The sequence below is a fragment of the Oncorhynchus mykiss genome, chromosome 18 (assembly GCF_057628025.1).
Source record: "Oncorhynchus mykiss isolate SJ-2025 chromosome 18, ASM5762802v1, whole genome shotgun sequence".
Taxonomy (NCBI): Eukaryota; Metazoa; Chordata; class Actinopteri; order Salmoniformes; family Salmonidae; genus Oncorhynchus; species Oncorhynchus mykiss.
The window spans coordinates 28,378,332-28,398,675 of record NC_143039.1 but is presented as its reverse complement, the minus strand read 5'-3'; the positions used below and the strand labels follow the sequence as shown (position 1 = coordinate 28,398,675).

Here is a 20,344-nt window from a genome sequence, read left to right as displayed (position 1 = left end):
GATGCTAGGCTATGCTAGCACGTGTGTCCTGATACAGCTTGACGGTTTGACGGTATGCTAATGGGATAAAAGGAGACCTCAAGTGTGGTTCATGTGGTAGGTGTGTCAATAGGCTGCTGTGTCTATTTGTTATGCTTGGGAATGTGAGTATGGAACTGTTTCTTGCTCTTGAGTGAACTCAATTGCTGCCACAAGACAAGTGAACAACCACAGGACAACAGTAGAAATACAACAGTCAGACAGATCTACCCTAACCCTCTGCTTGATCCTGTTACCTCCCATTCAACAGCTGTAGAAATGACAAACTTGGTGTACTAAACCATTTTAGTGAAATATTGATGTCCACAAACAAAGTAAATGTATACTCATATCTCTGTCATGAGGTTTTGACTCAATGACACCATATGGATATGGCTTTCATGATTCATACATCCACAAATATTCTACTATGTTACTATGCGAAAATACAGTACAACACTGCCATAAAACCTCACCACGTTGAACAACACTCACACTGTCACACGTAGAACTACTGTGGGCAATATGGAAAAGAGAGGGAACGTGTCAACTGTTGATCCAAAAGGAGAAGATGGAGGGATGACTCATTCTGCCCTTTTCACAAACGAGTGTTGAGAATACAGTGAGTGATACTTACACACACAAAAGACATGCGCAGCTTGAATACGTAGTGATACTTACACACACAAAAGACATGCGCAGCTTGAATACATGCTACAGCAGCATTGTACGTTACAGTATGTGTGCATTACAGACATATAGGAAAAGCTCAAGCCATACCCCCAGCCATCCAGGACCGAGACACTAGCGAATCAGGAGAGAGAGAGGGAGGGAGGTAGAGAGCAGCATAAAGAGGAAGTGACCTCAGAGAGAAGGGAGGGGTCAAAGGTCAGGGTAATTCTACAGGCACTTCCTCATTGTCATGTTACATTTATTTGAGCAACATCCGAGTGATTTCTTTTTAGTAGAGGTAAAGAAATCTGGCCACTATGTTACGGTAATTAAAAATATCCCGGAAATCGGAGACATAAGGTCTAAAGTTAAGAAAACAAATGATGGCTGATAACATTATCAGATGCTCCTCCAAATCTTTCCATATTCAATGGAGTAGGTATCAGTGGAGGCTGGTGGGAGGAGCTATAGGAGGACGGGCTCATTATAAATGGAATATTGGAACAGTATCAAACACATCAAAGATATGGAAACCACATGTCTGACTCCATTTCATTAATTCCATTCCAGCCATTACAATGAGCCCGGGCTTCTACAGCTCCTCCCAACAGCCTCCTCTGGTAGGTATTGATCCAGAATGCACTTTGAGGCTAGTAAAGAGATTGATTTCAGAGGAAAGTACAGTCATTTAATTCATTTCTGGAGGTTAAAAGGCTCTCAGACATTTGATAACATTCCAGTGACGCAGAATTCAGTGGAGGCTGCTGAAGGGAGGACGGCTCATAACAATGGCTAGAACGGCGGAAATGGAATGGTATCAAACACTTGGTTTCACTAATTCCACTCCAGCCATTACAACAAGCCCGTCCTCCTCAATTAAGGTGCCACCAATCTCCTGTGGTAGAATTACTTACAGTATCATTACGTTTTTTATCTATAATAGTAGTATTCCATAACTAGTGATGTCGTCATGGATGGGAATACCTTTTTTGGTAAAGCGGAGACAAAACGGAGGACGTTATTCAAGCAAACAGACAAACCATCCCTCTATTCCCTTCGACTGTCTGACACAGGTCAAAGGAAATAGCCTACCAGTTGCCTTTGGCAAAAGGAACTATTGGCAGCAGGCGAAGACAACTACTATTATGAGTCAGTGATTATTATAGATTTCCGGTTCTATGGAAACGAGAGGCAGGCGAGCGGCAGGTCAAAAGTCAGCCGGATTTCTTCCCGAACTATCAGAAGGGATCTGCAAGCTTGCAGGGCACTCACAGGTCACGTCTTACTACAGCATGAATAATGCTACTACTACACCGTGCAAGCCTCTATGGCATTCTCAGAGGAGTTCACAAATGCATCAATCCAGCACTAGCATTCACCACAGACTCATGTTGTTGTTGAGTTGAACAAACCCATGCAGCAAGCAGTTCAGGCCATATATTCTATACCCGTGCTATGTTCAAAGAACGTGGGGTTGTTACCTTTGATATTACGACCATTGTCTGCGACGGGATAGTGTTGCGGGAGAGAGGGGGGGATGGGAGGAAGGTGGAGGAGTGAGAGGAGATTCCAGATCTGTACGTAGCTAGCTAGTGATGGAAGACGACCCACATAAAAGCCCTGTCGCCGTCGCACCCTTCATTATCGTGAAGTAGACGTATTACAGTGTCAGCCGCAGGGGCCCTTTCAATGAGAAATGCAGATTCAATGGTGTAGGGAGGGATATAAATATTAGCTGGGTACAGAGACAGGGAGAGTCTGGGGCTGTACTGTACCCCCCATGTTGACTGTGGGTGGAAAGGTGATCTGTGATTCAGGAGTCAGGATAGATGTGGTAATTCAGGAGTCAGGATAGATATGGTAATTCAGAAGTCAGGATAGGTGTGGTTATTCAGGAGTCAGGATAGATGTGGTAATTCAGGAGTCAGGATAGATGCGGTAATTCAGGAGTCAGGATAGATGTGGTAATTCAGAAGCCAGGATAGATGTGGTAATTCAGAAGTCAGGATAGGTGTGGTTATTCAGGAGTCAGGATAGGTGTGGTAATTCAGGAGTCAGGATAGGTGTGGTAATTCAGGAGTCAGGATAGGTGTGGTAATTCAGGAGTCAGGATAGATGTGGTAAACTCAGGAGTCAGGATAGGTGTGGTAAACTCAGGAGTCAGGATAGATGTGGTAATTCAGGAGTCAGGATAGATGTGGTAATTCAGGAGTCAGGATAGGTGTGGTAATTCAGGAGTCAGGATAGATGTGGCGCTGCCTGATGACTAAGAGTAGGTACAGTTGAGGTGGGGGAGTTACCCCCATTCACTGATCCAAGGTCAGATTTGATTTTTACCACATGATAACAATGGTTGGGATTGGGACCAAATCTACTGCGTAAGAACAGCAAGGGAAATTTGATTTAATATAACATAACATCTCAGGGTGAGGCGGATGGATGGGGACAAGCATTTCCGACCATGGAGGTGGTGTTGAATTACATACCTTCACTTGCGTGTCGGTCCCTGAAGGCCATTTTGGAGTTGGAGCCAAAACCCTCCATGTCCTGAGCGGAGGAGGCCCTCCGGATACTACACACACTCTCCCTGGACGCGGTGGGGGCCAGGCCTGAGATGGAGGGGGCCAGAGTGCCCACAGTCTGAGGCTGGGCCTGGGGAACCCCCTGAGGAACCAGCCTGTCCCAGACGGGCCCCTTGGGGGACGAGTGGTCCAGGGGTCCCGACACAGGGGTGGAGCAGTGGCTGGGGCCGATGAGGGCCCGCGTGTCATTGGTGTAGGAGGGGCTGCAGCTCTCCCGGGTGGGCAGTGACCGGAAGTCGCGGGTGGCCACCGACTCTCCGCTGCGGCGGGGCGAGTCGATCATGACGGCGTCAGGGTCCTCTTGTGGGAGGGACTGCTTACTGATGCCCAGGAGGTGTAAGGCTGGGAGCCGGAAACAAAATAATCTACCTTTCCCTGGAGAGAGAGAAAAAAGAGAGGGCGAGATAGAGAGAGTACAATTGTTCAACAGCAATGCTTGGAATATTTTCTACAATAAGTGAAATTGTTTTTTGCACAACTCTTCCCCTTTTCAGAGTGGTTCGTCATGACTTCATTCGTTGTGGAGGAATTCTTAATTTGATCGTGACTGGGTAGAAAGTAGGGGAGGCTGGCACACTGGATATATGCTCTGTAGCTCATGCTAATCCAGTTTCCAGCTCACTCCCCAGACATCAAGCAGTGAGTGCCAATATTGTTCAAAAGGACATATGCCTCTCATCCCAACGGCCTAGCTTCCCGTCTTCAGCTTCCTTCAATTATTCAGACGTTTGATGAAATAAAGCAACCGCCATTAATATATTAGAGTCCCATTAAAATATCAAATTACCTATGATTGATTTAACACCCTCGGAGAGAGGGGAAAGACATCGTCTTTGTCCAAATGATGGTACCAGTGAATCTGTCAATGCATTATGAGGGCGACTTTAAACCTTGTGGTTATAGTTCCGTTTCTAGGGAGTCTGAAGTGGAGGCATCTTGCATTCAAGGAAGATCTCATTTCCAATGTATAACGTGTTCCCGGGGTGACCTAACAAACACACAGATATACAGTGGCCCTTACAGAACCCCTACAGAACCCCTACAGAACCCTTACAGAACCTAACACCGAGCAATGGAAAAGGGGAAAAAGGACAACCTATATACTGCTGGAGACGTCAACGTCTTTATTTCTGTTATTAAAACAGTACATTTTAAGTAAAAACGGAAAACACAAGTGAAGAATTTCATAAAATAACACCATTTCCAAAAATAATTTTCTTGATGCAGTAGCACTTTATTCTATAAATCTAAAAGTAAAAAAAACAAAAAAACAAGCATAAACTTATGAAGAAAAAACAAACACTCTCCACTCCATATCCCTCTGGATTTTTGTGCTTTCGCGCGCTAACGTGCCTTGCTACATCACATTACACATGCCTTCGTCTTGTTCCGTGTTGAACTGTTAACGGCGGCGTGGGGAATAGCAGAGAGATGATCGACGAGGTTCAGCAGTGTTCTTTTGCTGTGCTCACCGCTCGTTTTTCTCTCGTTGACACTCGTGACGAAGAATAGGAAACCAATTTTTAGACGCTGTCACGTGTACACTTACTTCGAGGGGTGTTACTTTTACACACCAGCTAGATTCCAATAAATAACAAAAATCAACACATATTTCAGTGGGAATGCATCTGGTTCTGGGTATTTTCATTTGTCAATGGTTTAATTGTCTCCGTCCCGATCATCTAAATGAATGAAGAAGTGCATAATCAATACATTAATGGAAGTATAGGAAAGACGCCACGTCTACCTCACCATAAGCATATCCCCTTATGCCCCCTTCCCCGCACACAGAAAACATAAATTGCTTTTAAGCAATCAATTTCTTAATTGTTTAGCAAATTAAGCATGCCGTCTGACAATATCCTATTGTATTTGCGGTAAAAAAAAAAAGTTTAGATTGGCCTGTTACTATTTTTAAAGGTGCGCTGAGTTCCACTGTGGCCCTGCAGTCAAATGACCAAATGGCCCTTTAGTGGCCTCATGGGTGAAATGTTATTCATATATTTCATAAATTGTAAACTTTACTTCAAAAAAACTTGTCAAACATCTGGTGTTTCTATGTCAAACAGTTTTGTTATATTCAGTCTTCTGTGATGTGTAATATTGGGATGCAAACTCAAAATGTAATACATTTCAACTCTATACGTGACATGGTATAGGTGCAAGAAAGCAAAGGTAAGTGAACTAAATGACTATCGCCCCGTAGTACTCATTTCTGTCATCATGAAGTGCTTTGAGAGACGAGTCAAGGATTGTATCACCTCTACCTTACCTGACACCCTAGACCCACTTCAATTTGCTTACCGCCCCAATAGATCCACAGACAATGCAATCGCCATCGCACTGCACAATCTCATTTGGAAAAGAGGAATACCTATGTAAGAATGCTGTTCATTGACTATAGCTCAGCATTCAACACCATAGTACCCTCCAAGCTCATCATTAAGCTTGAGGGCCTTGGTCTGAACCCCGCCCTGTGTAACTGGGTCATGGACTTCCTGATGGGCCCACCCCAGGTGGTGAAGGTAGGAAACAACACCTCCACTTCGCTGATCCTCAACAATGTGGCCCCACAAGGGTGCATGCTCAGCCCCCTTCTGTACTCCCTGTTCATTCATTACTGTTTGGCCATGCACACCTCCAAACCAATTGTCAAGTTTGCAGACTACACAACAGTAGTAGGCCTGATTACCAAGAATGACGAGACAGCCTACAGGGAAGAGGTGAGGGCCATCGGATTGTGGTGCCAGGAAAATAACCTCTCACTCAACGTCAACAAAACAAAGGAGCTGATCGTGGACTTCAGGAAACAGCTGAGGGAGCACCCCCCTATCCACATCGACAGGACTGCAGTGGAGAAGGTGGTAGGCTTCAAGTTCCTCGGCGTACACATCACTGACAGACAGTGTGGTGAAGATGGTGCAACAGCTGAAGAAATTTGGCTTGGCACCTAAAACCCTCACAAACTTTCACCGCCTGGTACGGCAACTGCACCGCCCGCAACCGCAGGGCTCTCCAGAGGGTGGTGCGGTCTGCCCAACGCATCACCTGGGTCAAACTACCTGCCCTCCAAGATACCTACAGCACCCAATGTCACAGGATTCCAAAAAGACCATCAAGGACAACAACCACCCGAGCCACTGCCTGTTCACCTTGCTATTATCCAGATGGCGAGGTCAGTACAGGTGCATCAAAGCTAGGACCGAGAGACTGAAAAACAGCTTCTATCTTAAGGCCATCAGACTGTTAAATAGCCATCACTAGCACATTAGTGGCTGCTGCCCTACATACATAGACTTGAAATCACTGGCCACTTTAATAATGGAACATTACTCACTTTAATATAATTTACACTTTTTGCTTTACTCATCTCATATGTATATACTGTATGTTGTTCTATTCTACTGTATCTTAGTCTATGCCGCTCTGACAATGCTCGTCCAAATATTTATATATTCTTAATTCCATTCCTTTACTTAGATGTGTGTGTATTGTTGTGAAATTGTTAGATATTACTTGTTAGATACTACTGCACTGATGGAGCTAGAAACACAAGCATTTCGCTACACCCGCCATAACATCTGCTAAACACATGTATGTGACCAATACAATTTGATTTGAAGCCCATAACCATGTGTGTGAGGTGTATACTTTTGTTTCAAAGTAGATTTGTTTAAGACTACCAAGAAACACTCTGTGCGACCCTGATTTAGCCCACTGCAGTAAAAGTACACGCAGGGAGCATGGCACTCTCTCTGCAAACACACATAGATAACACTGCACAGCAGCCAGTGCATGCACAAACACCATCCCCCGTTGCTATGATACCAGACAGTAGTAATATTTGCATTGCATATTAAATGGAACTCAGATCCCCCAGTCCTGAAGTGAAATGGTGACTTTATAATTAAATAATAATTTGGATGAAGTAAAGAGAGATGGAATTCTAGAGATATGGTTCCAATCGTCACTAAGGCATAATAGAAAGCATTCCATTTTTTTATAATCTCCCTCAAGCTGTGATTTAGCTGAAGATGGATGGTTTAAAGTGGATATGCAGCCGTGCAGTTTAGGTGCTTAGTGCACTCATTCTGATTCCCATACAGTCTCTCCTTTTGGAGGATGTACACTGCCCCTTGGATTTCAGACCCCTAGATTTCTTCACATTTTGTGTTACAAAGTGGGATCAAATGGATTATATTTTTGGTCAACAATCTACACACAATACTCTGTAATGTCAAAGTGGAATCCAAATTCGATTTTTTTTTATAGAGTAATAAAAATAAAATATAGTCATTGCATGAGTACTCAGCTCCCTGAGTCCATACATGTTAGAAACACCTTTGGCAGCGATTACAGCTGTGAGTCTTACTTGGTAAGTCTCTAAGAGCTTTACACACCTGGATTGTGCAATACTTGCCTATTATTCTTTTCAAAATTCTTCAAGCTCTGTCAAGATGTTGAGGATCATGGCTAGAAAGCTATTTTTATAAGTCTTGCCATGCTATTTCAAGCAGATTTAAGTCAAAACTGTAACTTGGCAACTTGGGAACATTCATTGTCTTCTTGGTAAGCAACTCCAGTGTTGATTTGGCCTTGTGTTGTAGGTTATTATCCTGCTGAAAGATGCTTAGCCCTATCCATTTCTTTTTATCCTGAAAAACTCCCCAGTATTTGCCAATGTCAAGCATACCCATACCATGATGCTTCCACCAACATGCTTGAAAATTATGATGGAGTTACTCTGTGATGTGTTGGCCACAAACTTAAGGCTTTGTATTTAAGCCTAAAAGTGTATTCATTTGCCATGTTTTATTACTGTCACGTTCATCGTAAAGAGGAGACCAATACGCAGCGTGATTAGAATAAATTATTTTAATGAAGGAACACGAAGAACACTTAAACAAACTAACCAAAACGAACGTGAAGCTATGCACAACGAGTGCAGACACAGGCAACTACACATAGACAATAACCCACAAACTATCCAAGGCATATGGCTACCTAAATATGGTCCCCATTCAGAGACAACAATAAACAGCTGCCTCTGATTGAGAACCAATCTAGGCATCCATTGACATAAAAACACCTACACTGGAAAACCCCATAAACATACCAAAACCCTAGACAGGACAAAAACACATATCACCCTCATCACACCCTGACCTAACCAAAATAATAAAGAAAACAAAGATAACTAAGGTCAGGGCGTGACAGTACCAAAGGTGCGGACTACCGGCCGCAAACCTAAACCTATATGGAAGGGTCTGGATGGGCATCTAACCTCGGTGGCGGCTCTGGTTCTGGACGCCACCCCCCCTTCTTTACTCTGAGTCCGCTCTTGTAGCACCGACCCATGGATCATCGTCGTAGGCCCCGGGCTGGGGACCCTTGCTGCATGGATCATCGCCGGATGTTCTGGACTGGGGACCGTCGCCGGAGACCCCAGACTGTGGACCGTCGCCGGAGACTCCGGACTGTGGACCGTCGCCGGAGACCCCGGACTGTGGACCGTCGCCGGAGACCCCGGACTGTGGACCGTCGCCGAGACCCCGGACCGTCGCCTGAGACCCCGGACTGTGAACCGTCGCCGGACGCTCCGGACTGTGAACCGTCGCCGGAGGTTCCGGACTGTGAACCGTCGCCGGAGGTTCCGGACTGTGAACCGTCGCCGGAGGTTCCGGACTGTGAACCGTCGCCGGAGGTTCCGGACTGTGAACCGTCGCCGGAGGTTCCGGACTGTGAACCGTCGCCGGAGGTTCCGGACTGTGAACCGTCGCCGGAAGTTCCGGACTGTGAACCGTCGCCGGAAGTTCCGGACTGTGAACCGTCGCCGGAGGTTCCGGACTGCTGTGGACTGCTGAGGCGCACTGTAGGCCTGGTGCGTGGTGCCGGCACTGGTGGTAAAAAAATCTTGGGGCTGCTTCTCGGGCTTCCGTGCTAGCCGTGTACCCTCAAATCGTTGCTGTTCCTCCTGTGCTTTCTCCACCTGCTTCCATGGCAGGGTCTTGTCCTTTGCCATTACCTCCTCCCAGGTCCAGGATGTCCTCCACTCCTGTTTCTCCCGGGTCCAAGATGTCCACTCCTTTTTGGCTTTTGCTGCTTGGTCCTTGTTTGGTGGGTTATTCTGTCACGTTCATCGTAAAGAGGAGACCAAAGCGTAGAGTGATTAGAATACATTCTTCTTTTAATGAAGAACACAAAGAACACTTAAACAAACCGAATGTGCCGCTATGCACAACGAGTGCAGACACAGGCAACTACACATAGACAATAACCCACAAACTATCCAAGGCATATGGCTACCTAAATATGGTCCTCATTCAGAGACAACGATAAACAGCTGCCTCTGATTGAGAACCAATCTAGGCAACCATATACATAAAAACACCTAGACTGGAAAACCCCATAAACATACCAAAACCCTAGACAGGACAAAAAAACATATATCACCCTCATCACACCCTGACCTAACCAAAATAATAAAGAAAACAAAGATAACTAAGGTCAGGGCGTGACAATTACTTTAGTGGCTTGTTGCATACAAGATGCATGTTTTAGAATATATTTTAACTTGGTATATTTGTGTTCTTCTTTTAACGCTGTCATTTAAGTCATTATTGTGGAGTCACTACAATGTTGATCCATCCTCAGTTTTCTCCCATCACAGCCATTGAACTCCATCATTAAGTTTGCCGACGACAGAAAAGTGGTAGGCCTGATCACTGACAACGATGAGACAGCCTATAGAGAGGTGGTTAGAGACTGACAGTGTGGTGCCAGGACAACAACCTCTCCCTCAACGTGACCAAAACAAAGGAGATGATCATGGACTACAAGAAAAAGAGGGCCAAGCACACCCCCATTCCTATTCTCATCGAAGGGGCTGTAGTGGAGCAGGTTGAGAGCTACAAGTTCCTTGGTGTCCACATCACCAACAAACTATCATGGTCCAAACACAGCAAGACAGTTGTGTAGAGGGCAAGACAATGCCTATTCCCCCTCGGGAGACTGAAAAGATTTGGCATGGGTCCTCAGATGCACCATCGAGAGCATTGGTTGCATCACTGCCTGGTATGGCAACTGCTCAGCATCCGACCACAAGATGCTACAGAGGGTAATGCGTACGATCCAGTACATCACTGGGGCCAAGCTTCCTGCCATCCAGGACCTCTATAACAGGCGGTGTCAGAGGAAGGCCCTAAAAATTGCCAAGGGCTCCGGCCATCCTAGTCATAGACTGTTCTCTCTGCTGCCGTACAGCAAGCGGTAGCAGAGCGTCAAGTCTAGTCTCAAAAAAGCTTCTTAACAGCTTCTACCCCCAAGCCATAAGACTCCTGAACAGCTAATCAAATGGCTACACAGACCATTTGCATTGACCACCCCCCCTTTTTTTCACGCTGCTGCTACTCTCTGTTTATGTTCTATGTATAGTCACTTTACCTCTACCTACATGTACATATTACCTAAATTACCTCTGTATATAGCCTCGTTACTGATATTTTATTTATTTTTATATATTTTTTTATCATTTGTTTTTGTCTTTTTGCTTCCATTTATTTAGTAAATACTTTCTTAATACTTATTTTTCTTAAAACTGCATTGTTGGTTAAGGGCTTGTAAGGAAGAATTTCACTGTAGGCCTCCCGGGTGGCGCAGTGGTTAAGGGCGCTGTACTGCAGCGCCAGCTGAGCCATCAGAGTCCCTGGGTTCGCGCCCAGGCTCTGTCGTAACCGGCTGTGACCTAGCGTTGTCCGGGTTAGGGAGGGCTTGGTCCTGTGGCAGACCGGGCGCAGTGCGCGCTAACCAGGTGCACGGTGTTTCCTCTGACGCATTGGTGCGGCTGGCTTCCGGGTTGGATGCATGCTGTGTTAAGAAGCAGTGAGGCTTGGTTGGGTTGTGTATCGGAGGACGCATGCATGACTTTCAACCTTCGTCTCTCCCGAGCCCGTACGGGAGTTGAGACAAGATAGTAGGTAGCTACTACAACAATTGGATACCACGAAATTGGGGAGAAAAAGGGGTCAAATTCCCTCCAAAAAGAATTTCACTGTAAATGTTTTATTTGATTTTTTGTTCATCTAAAAAAAAAATCTTCCACTTTTTGTGTGTATTGTTGAAGAAAAATGAAAATGAAATCAATTTCAATCCCACTTTGTAACACAATACAGTATTTGAAGAAATCCAAGGGGTCTGAATACTTTTGCTAATAGCCAGGTCCCTTTTCTCCCACTAATCACCAATCACACCTGTTCAGCAGGTTCACAGTGCAATGATAACCTTGTTACTATCGACACTAGTCTACTGTTGTTTATCAATTATGGCTGGTACACTCCTAGAAAAAAGGTTGTACGTAGAACCGTATAGGGTTTTTCAGCTTGCTTCCATTGGGGAACCCCTTTTGGTGTGGTGTCTTCATAGAACCCTCTCTATATGGTTCTACCTAGAACCCTCAATGAATTGCTCTACCAAGAACACTTTCATCATCTGAATGTTCTCTGATGCAATGCAGAGTTCTGTATTGGACCAGGTCTAATTGTGGTCTTTAATTATGCAGGGACTGCTATGAGTCATAGATGACCATCATCTATCTGCTAACAGAGGAACAGGAACAATTCCTCTGAAAGAATGAGGTAAAAATTATGTCCTGAAATGTACAAGGGCTAAAAGTTCCAACCTAAAATAGCCAAAATGCAAAACGATCCTTTCCCTGCACCAGTTTAAAAGAGGCTTTGAGAGAAAGAGAGAGCCAAGGTAGGTGAGCAGAGCAAGATTCACCTTGTAAATTAATCAGTCTGACAGCCGAATTCACACTGCCAGGCTGTTTAGAAATTCAGATAGGCCTGAATTGTATTTTATTCATACCCCATTCAATCACGGGATTGCCCACTCCGCACTTTCGGCAGAGGTGCTTTTGAGGAACTGGGAGTCTGACCCTTATAAGCATAGCCGCTATAAAAAAGAATTTTTAGACAAAATTATATTTATCCTGTCTGAACTGACATTGAAGTCGGAAGTTTACATACACCTTAGCAAAATATATTCAAACTCAGTTTTTCACAATTCCTGACATTTAATCCAAGTAAAATTTCCCTGTCTTAGGTCAGATAGGATCACCACTTTATTTTAGAATGTGAAATGTCAGAATAATAGAAGAGAAAATTATTATTTCAGCTTTTATTTCTTTCATCACATTCCCAGTGGGTCAGAAGTTTACATACACTCAATTAGTATTCGGTAGACTTAAATTGACTTTAAATTGTTTAACTTGGGTCAAATGTTTCGGGTAACCTTCCACAAGCTTCCCACAATAAGTTGGGTGAATTTTGGCCCATTCCTCCTGACAGAGCTGGTGTAACTGAGTCAGGTTTGTAGGCCTCCTTGCTCGCACACACTTTTTCAGTTCTGCCCACAAATTATCTATAGGATTGAGGTCAGGGCTTTGTGATGGCCACTCCAATACCTTGACTTTGTTGTCCTCAAGCCATTTTGCCACAACTTTGGAAGTATGTTTGGGGTCATTGTCCATTTAGAAACCCATTTGTGACCAAGCTTTAACTGATGTCTTGAGATGTTGCTTCAATATATCCACATAATTTCTTGCCTCATGATGCCATCTATTTTGTGATGTGCACCAGTCCCTCCTGCAGCACGGTTGGGATGGTGTTCTTCGGCTTGTAAGCATCCCCTGTTTCCTCCAAACATAACGATGGTCATTATGGCCAAACAGTTCAATTTTTGTTTCATCAGACAAGAGGACATTTCTCCAAAAAGTATGATCTTTGTCCCCATGTGCAGTTGCAAACTGTAGTCTTGCGTTTTTATGGTGGTTTTGGAGCCGTGGCTTCTTCCTTGCTGAGCGACCTTTCAGGTTACGTCAATATAGGACTTTTGTACCTGTTTCCTCCAGCATCTTCACAAGGCCCTTTGCTGTTGTTCTGGAACTGATTTGCACATTTCGCACCAAAGTACGTTCATCTCTAGGAGACAGAACGTGTCTCCTTCCTGAGCAGTATGACGGCTGCGTGGTCCCATGGTGTTTGTACTTGCGTACTATTGCTGGTACAGATGAACGTGGTACCTTCAGGCATTTGGAAATTGCTCCCAAGGATGAATCAGACTTGTGGAGGTCTACATTTATTTTTCTGAGGTCTTGGCTGATTTATTTTGATTTTCTCATGATGTCAAGCAAAGAGGCACTGAGTTTGAAGGTAGGCCTTGAAATATATCCACAGGTACACCTCCAATTGACTCAAATGATGTCAATTAGCCTATCAGAAGCTTCTAAAGCCATGACATCATTTTCTGGAATTTTCCAAGCTGTTTAAAGGCACAGTCAACTTGTGTGTATGTAAACTTCTGACCCACTGGAATTATGATACTGTGAATTATAAGTGAAATAATCAGTCTGTAAACAATTGGTTGGAATATTTACTTCTGTCATGCACAAAGTAGATGTCCTAACCAACTTGCCAAAACTACAGATTGTTAACAAGACATTTGTGGAGTGGTTGAAAAACACGTTTTAATGACTGCAACCTAAGTGTATGTAAACTTCTGACTTCAACTGTACATAAAATAAATCAAAATACTAGAGAGCATAACATAGCTACAGAGGATCAACAGCATCTAAAAAATAGCTGGGGATTTACATTTTATCACAAGCACTTACAGCTGGGAAGGCTGAAATTTGGGCTGCACGCACACCAAATAAAGAACAGCTTGTTGCGTTGTGGCCATAGATATAGTCCTTTGAAGGATTTTGGAACCTCTAATCCTGGCACTTGACTGTTAAACTCATGAGTACACAAGCAATGGCTGCCAGACCTGACTTGAATGGGAACTGCTATCTATGGAAGATATATTTTTGATTGGTTGCAGCTGTCAGTTTGCCTTTTGCAAACTTCAAAATACAAACACGAGAAAAACGCAAGCCTACCATTTCCAAATCAAATGCCTACTGCTGAAAAGAGAAGACTAATCTGAAGCTAACAAAAAAACATTTTCAACCACTTTTAAGCAATTCTGAGCAAACAGCCCTGTAAGTAGCTTAACTGAGATATTGGTAAGAGCACATGGACCATCACAGATGAGTAGCCAATGCTTAATCTTCATCATTGGACGAGTCAGTGTCACTGGAAAGTTTATTTAGCATCCTATTGTAGCCGATATCAGAACCCGATGGTCACTCTGACAGAGCTTTAGAATTCCTCTGTGGAGATAATATAACCTTCCAGAAGGACAACCATCTCTGCAGCACTCCACCAATTAGGCCTTTATGGTAGAGTGGCCAGATGGTAGCCCCTCCTCAGTAAAAGGCTCATGACAGCTCACTTGGAGTTTGCCAAAAGGCACCTAAAGACTCTCATACCATGAGAAACACGATTCTCTGGTCTGATGAAACCAAGATTAAACTCTTTGGCCTGAATGACAAGCTTCACACATGGAGGAAACCTGTCACCATCCCTACGGTGAAGCATGATGGTGGTGGCAGCATCATGCTGGGTTGATGTTTTTCAGCAGCAGGGACTGGGAGACTAGTCAGGATCGAGGCAAAGATGAACAGAGCAAAGTACAGATAGAGCCTTAATGCTCCAGAGTGCTCAGGACCTCAGACTGGGACGAAGTTTCACCTTCCAACAGGACAATGACCCTAAGCACACAACCAATACAACGCAGGAGGGGCTTCGGGACAAGTCTCTGAATCTCCTTGAGTGGCCCAGCCAGAACCCAATCTAACATCTCTGGAGAGAGCAACGCTCCCCATCCAACCTGACAGCTTTTTAGAGGATCTGCAGAGAAGAATGGGAGAAACTCCCCAAATACAGGTGTGCCAAGCTTGTAGCATCATACTTAAGAAGACTTGAGGCTGTTATCACTGCCAAAGGTGCTTCAATAAAGTACTTAGTAAAGGGTCTGAATACTTATGTAAATGTGATATTTCTGTTTTTTATTTTGAATAAATTAGCATTCATTTGTTTTTAGAATAAGGCTGTAACCTTACAAAATGTGGAAAAAGTCAAGGTGTCTGAATACTTCCCGAAGGCACTGTATATCAGGGTTTTCGTCTGGAAAATCTGGCGCCGGACAGGTGACTGGGAAGATTTGAACTTATTGGACATTTGCGGGTGCGTGACCGTTTAGGGCGTCCACCCACTCAGCCAGCACCATCAATAAACAAGGGATATTGGTCAAATAAGCTACATTTACATGTCCCTAAAAACAGCCTATAACATATTACAAAAACACTATTCCTTGTGTTTCGATGTGTAGCATATGAAAAACATTATAGCCTATTGTTTTATTGGTTTTTACTTTCCTAAATACAACAATTGTCCACCTCACGGTTCAGCTGTCAGAGATTTGAGCACTAATGCATCAGGGCATTGAATGCATAGGTGTCCACTGTTTGATATTAATATTGAGTGAGAGCGAGAGAGATGCAATTCTTTATACTTGTCAGATAGGCTACTGCATCTGCTATACAGATATAGGCATAGAGAAGAAGGCTAATTTGTTCTGTTTTATTATAAAGATAAGCATTATATTTTTTGGTTATAAGAGTCATTTTGGTAGGCCTAAAATATTCTTCCTAACCTATCATAAACTAAATACGCAGCACACATTTAAAAAGACAGATCGAACTTAATTTAGCCAATGAAAATGTCTCAACAGAAGAATATAGAGTGCAGTGATGTGTCCTATAAGGAGCAATGGTAGGCAAATCTGATGGCCGAATGGTAAAGAACATCTAGCCGCTCGAAAGCACCCTTGCGTCTCCGTGATCTAGCATGGGTAGGGTGGTCATCGGAATCAGGGTTAGTTTTCGTAAGGTCTTTTTGCATACTCGCGTACCGGCTTCAGTACCTGGCTTTAAAATGGCCAAGGGGAAACGGTATGAAACTGTACTCATTAAGGGAACTTGAAAGAGTAAAGTTCCATTCCATTGTTCAGTTTTCCTCAGGATATAATATTGTGTTACTACTGTACAGCCACTACACTCTGTGTAGAAAACAGAGACATTCAGTCCCTTGTCTGGTAAGGTTTCATTTGAATGTAGTGTTTTGGCCGACTGAGCTAAAGCCCAGGCATTGACGGGTTACTCACTTGGCTCAGCTTTGGCAGGAGACGTGTGGTTGAGTCCCTCCAGAGAGTCACAGCTGTCCTCCTCTAGGATGTAGTCAAAGTTGAGGATGAACATCATGACCATGCCCTCCTCGTTCTTCACTGGGATGATGTGGGTGTTACACAGGAAGTCAGAGCCTACGGGACATGAAACAGGAAAAAGAGAACAGAAGGGAAAGGTCAAGAGGGAAATGTTTCTGGTGTATGATCTTCTCAAATATTTCTATACATCTTTATAAAAATGTCCTCATTTGGGAAACATTGTGTTTTTCCAACCGAAAGGTATTTAGTAAGAAGCCCTATATGAATTCCATCCTTTATTATCAGCAGTGTGCTGAGGCTGGATAAAACATTCTTACTGTTAACATTGTACTATCCTAAGAGATTCTCATTGTCAAATGCATTCAGTCTTCCGCCCTAATTCTTAGTCCCTTCCTGTGGATAAGCGATAACTAAAACCCCTCAAAATGGATTGCGTTAATACCAATTATGGTTCACTGCAATCAGCCTAATCCCTGTCTCATTAATGACATTCAAGTCATCGACGGGACTCAAATAAACGAGACCACGTCACCTTTTAAAGTGTAATTAACATGTGTTAATGTTCCACATTCATCACAAGGCAGCATCGCCCCCAGAGTTAGCTGTGGTTTGTGATCGAAGCCCAGTGGGCAGGATATGGCCGGCGCATCCCGTATGAAAAAGGAAAACGATGCACTTCAAACACTCTGGGTTATATTGAGATTGAAATGGCAGACAACATCACTAAAATAGTCCCACAGGTGTATTTCAAGCACACTGAAAACCCTGAATGTGCATTACAAATGATAAGCCATGCAGGACTTGTACGCTTGCATTGGTCACTGTGTCGAAATTAATGAGGGACACTGCGAGATGAGAGTGAAGACAAATAGATTATGTTTAACGTATCCTCTGCCTACAATGGAATCTCTGTCATTACTGTGATGGCCTCTGTCACAGGCGTATGTTTTAAATATAGATCACATGGCATCTCTTCTCTTAAAGTGCTTCTCTCTCAAGCAGATCAAAGTCCTGCTGTCACCGCCAGCCTATTAATAGCTCGGCATGGTCCCACGGGACAACCAGCCCTGCCAGTTTTACACCATGAAAAACACACATCACCACCAGGAAACACACACATTTACATTACGGCAGACACTCCGAGCGACTTACAGTAGTGAGTGCATACGTTTTAATACTTTTTACATACTGGTCCCCCATGGGAATCGAACCCACAACCCTGGTGCTGCAAGCGGCATGCTCTACCAACCGAGCTACAAAACGCACGCACGCGCGCACACACACGAATGCAAGCAAGCACACACATACACGCACACACTACCAAGAAACACCCGCACACACACATCGCCACCAGTCCCTGTGCTCTCCTGTCTGTATCACCAAACAACAACACCAGCGACCAACCAACCATCCAATTGTTCTCCCCTCACTGGGGCTTCATGATTCTATTTGGGGCCCCAGAATTCTCTAGGCCCTAATAATATATCAGTGCCAGCAATATTGGACAGAGCCATAAATTAAAGGGGAAACACATGCAGGGCTGCACTATATCCACATTAGAATAACCCACTGGAGCAGGGAGACAGAGAGCAAGAGAAGCATTTTGCAATTTAAGCTTAAGGGAAGGATTTACTACACAACCTTTGTGTTATATCGGCGGGTAGCGTTTGTACAGTATAAATGAATCCAGAGGGCCAAAACCAGTCCAGTAAACCCCTACAATATTAGAAAGATACAGAACAAAATCCAAGACATAAGAGTTGGGTTCTTAGCGACTGAATTCTTCGCCAAACAGTTGAATTTCACAGTGCTCTGACGCTCTGCCACAAACCAGTTAAATAAATTGCTAATCCACCACCACAACAGCAACCTACTACTACTATACCGTACAACCCTTTACCCTATCCTTCTAGCTACCCCCTACACCTCCACAGCGCTCTTCAGCTCTGTCAATGTAAACCTGTGTGTATACCTCAGTGTGTGTGTGTGTGTGTGTGTGTGTGTGTGTGTGTGTGTGTGTGTGTGCGTGCGCATGACAAAATGTATCTGTCTGAATCTATCAACATCAATTATTCAGCAATTACTATGTTGTAGGAAGTAGAATGACTTGTTATGGGTGTGCAGGGCTGTGTATGGAGGCTGTGGTGTGTATAGAGGCTGTGGTGTGTATGGAGAATGTGGTGTGTATGGAGGCTGGGGTGTGTATGGAGGCTGGGGTGTGTATGGAAGCTGGGGTGTGTATGGAGGCTGGGGTGTGTATGGAAGCTGGGGTGTGTATGGAGGCTGGGGTGTGTATGGAGGTTGTGGTGTGTATGGAAGCTGGTGTGTGTATGGAGGCTGGGGTGTGTATGGAGCCTGGGGTGTGTATTTAGGCTGGGTGTGTATGGAGGCTGTGGTATGTATGGAGGTTGGGGTGTGTATGGAGGCCTGGGTGTGTATGGAGGCTGGGGTGTGTATAGAGGCTGGGGTGTGTGTGGAGCTGGGGTGTGTGTAGAGGCATGGGTGTGTGTGGAAGCTGGGGTGTTATGGAGGCTGGGGTGTATGTGGAGGCTGGGGTGTATGTGGAGGCTGGGGTGTATGTGGAGGCTGGGGTGTATGTGGAGGCTGGGGTGTTATGGAGGCTGGGGTGTTATGGAGGCTAGGGTGTTATGGAGGCTGGGATGTATGTGGAGGCTGGGGTGTTATGGAGGCTGGGGTGTATGTGGAGCCTGGGGTGTATGTGGAGGATGGGATGTATGTGGAGGCTGGGATGTATGTGGAGGCTGGGGTGTTATGGAGGCTGGGATGTATGTGGAGGCTGGGGTGTTATGGAGGCTGGGATGTATGTGGAGGCTGAGATGTTGTGGAGGCTGGGGTGTGTGTGTTATGAAGGTGGAGGGATGGTGGAGTTGTGTGTGATGATAATGATGGTGCTTTATAAACATTACATCGTGTAATCTGGACTGACCTTGGTGACACTGGATTTGCATGTCTGCCTTTGCATGTGGGAGTGCTTCTGTGTGTGTCTGAGTGTGATTCTGTGTTGCGGCGTGTGTGGGTTGAATCAATCTCTCTCAAATTCAAATTATTCAAATGAGAGTTATTATCACGAAGGAGTCATGAATGGAGCAATCCCATATGTAGCACTGCAGAAATCCCATATCAATCACGGGGTACAAATCTATCTGTCCGTCTGTCCGTCCGTCCGTCCATCTGTCTGTCTCGCTCTGTCCCTCTTCCTTTCCCAGCCCTATCTACCTCCCTCTCTGTGATGTGAGAAATGAGTTGACTACCTAACCAGCCTCTCTTCAGCAGGACACCTGATGTATTATAAACAGACTGATCAAAAGATCCCTGCAGGTGCTGATGCTAATTTCTGCCTGTCCGCCTGCATATTCAGTCACAACATCAGATCTGACACACACACACACACACACACACACACACACACACACACACACACACACACACACACACACACACACACACACACACACACACACACACACACACAGCCTACCAGTGGCATTAATTAGGCAGATGTTCCCTGTCCAGCTAAATGTAATAGGCCATGATGAAGCTGATTTACATAGTGCTATGTAATGGGAGAACACACCTGTAAATACAATACATCACTGAGGAAGACATGGGCCTGTATTCATGAAGTGTCTCAGAGTAGGAGCGCTGATCTACGATCAGGTCCTCTCTGTCTGTCCAATCTTGTTGTGAAAATGGGTGCTGGTCTTTACAGTGTTGTACCTAGTGGGTATTTCTCTATACAGCAACATACAACCGCGGTTTTGGAAACTTACTATAGTAGAATTCAATCGATCTTGTTTACTTAAAAAAGAACATCAACATATTTTTGGGGATTCAAGTAATTATTTAGCATTTGAATGACTTCACGTTCTTCCTCCCCCTACAAT

At 44.5% G+C, this 20,344-nt stretch overlaps 1 protein-coding gene across 3 annotated transcripts in view; it reads right to left on the bottom strand.

Moving 5' to 3' along the window:
- The window catches only part of LOC110495798 (voltage-gated inwardly rectifying potassium channel KCNH7), a 70,892-nt gene that overhangs the window by 31,546 nt on the left and 19,002 nt on the right, over positions 1–20,344 (bottom strand). The window contains exons 3-5 of one of the 3 annotated variants that reach the window (XM_036952248.2): positions 16,380–16,535; positions 3,177–3,647; positions 2,172–2,192 (exon numbers count right to left, since the gene is read on the bottom strand). In XM_036952248.2, the coding sequence (XP_036808143.2) occupies positions 2,172–2,192; positions 3,177–3,647; positions 16,380–16,535 (648 nt within the window). Of the gene's footprint in view, positions 1–798; positions 887–2,171; positions 2,193–3,176; positions 3,648–16,379; positions 16,536–20,344 lie in introns of those variants that run through there. The other 2 variants (XM_090208080.1, XM_090208082.1) reach the window with 2 other exon arrangements.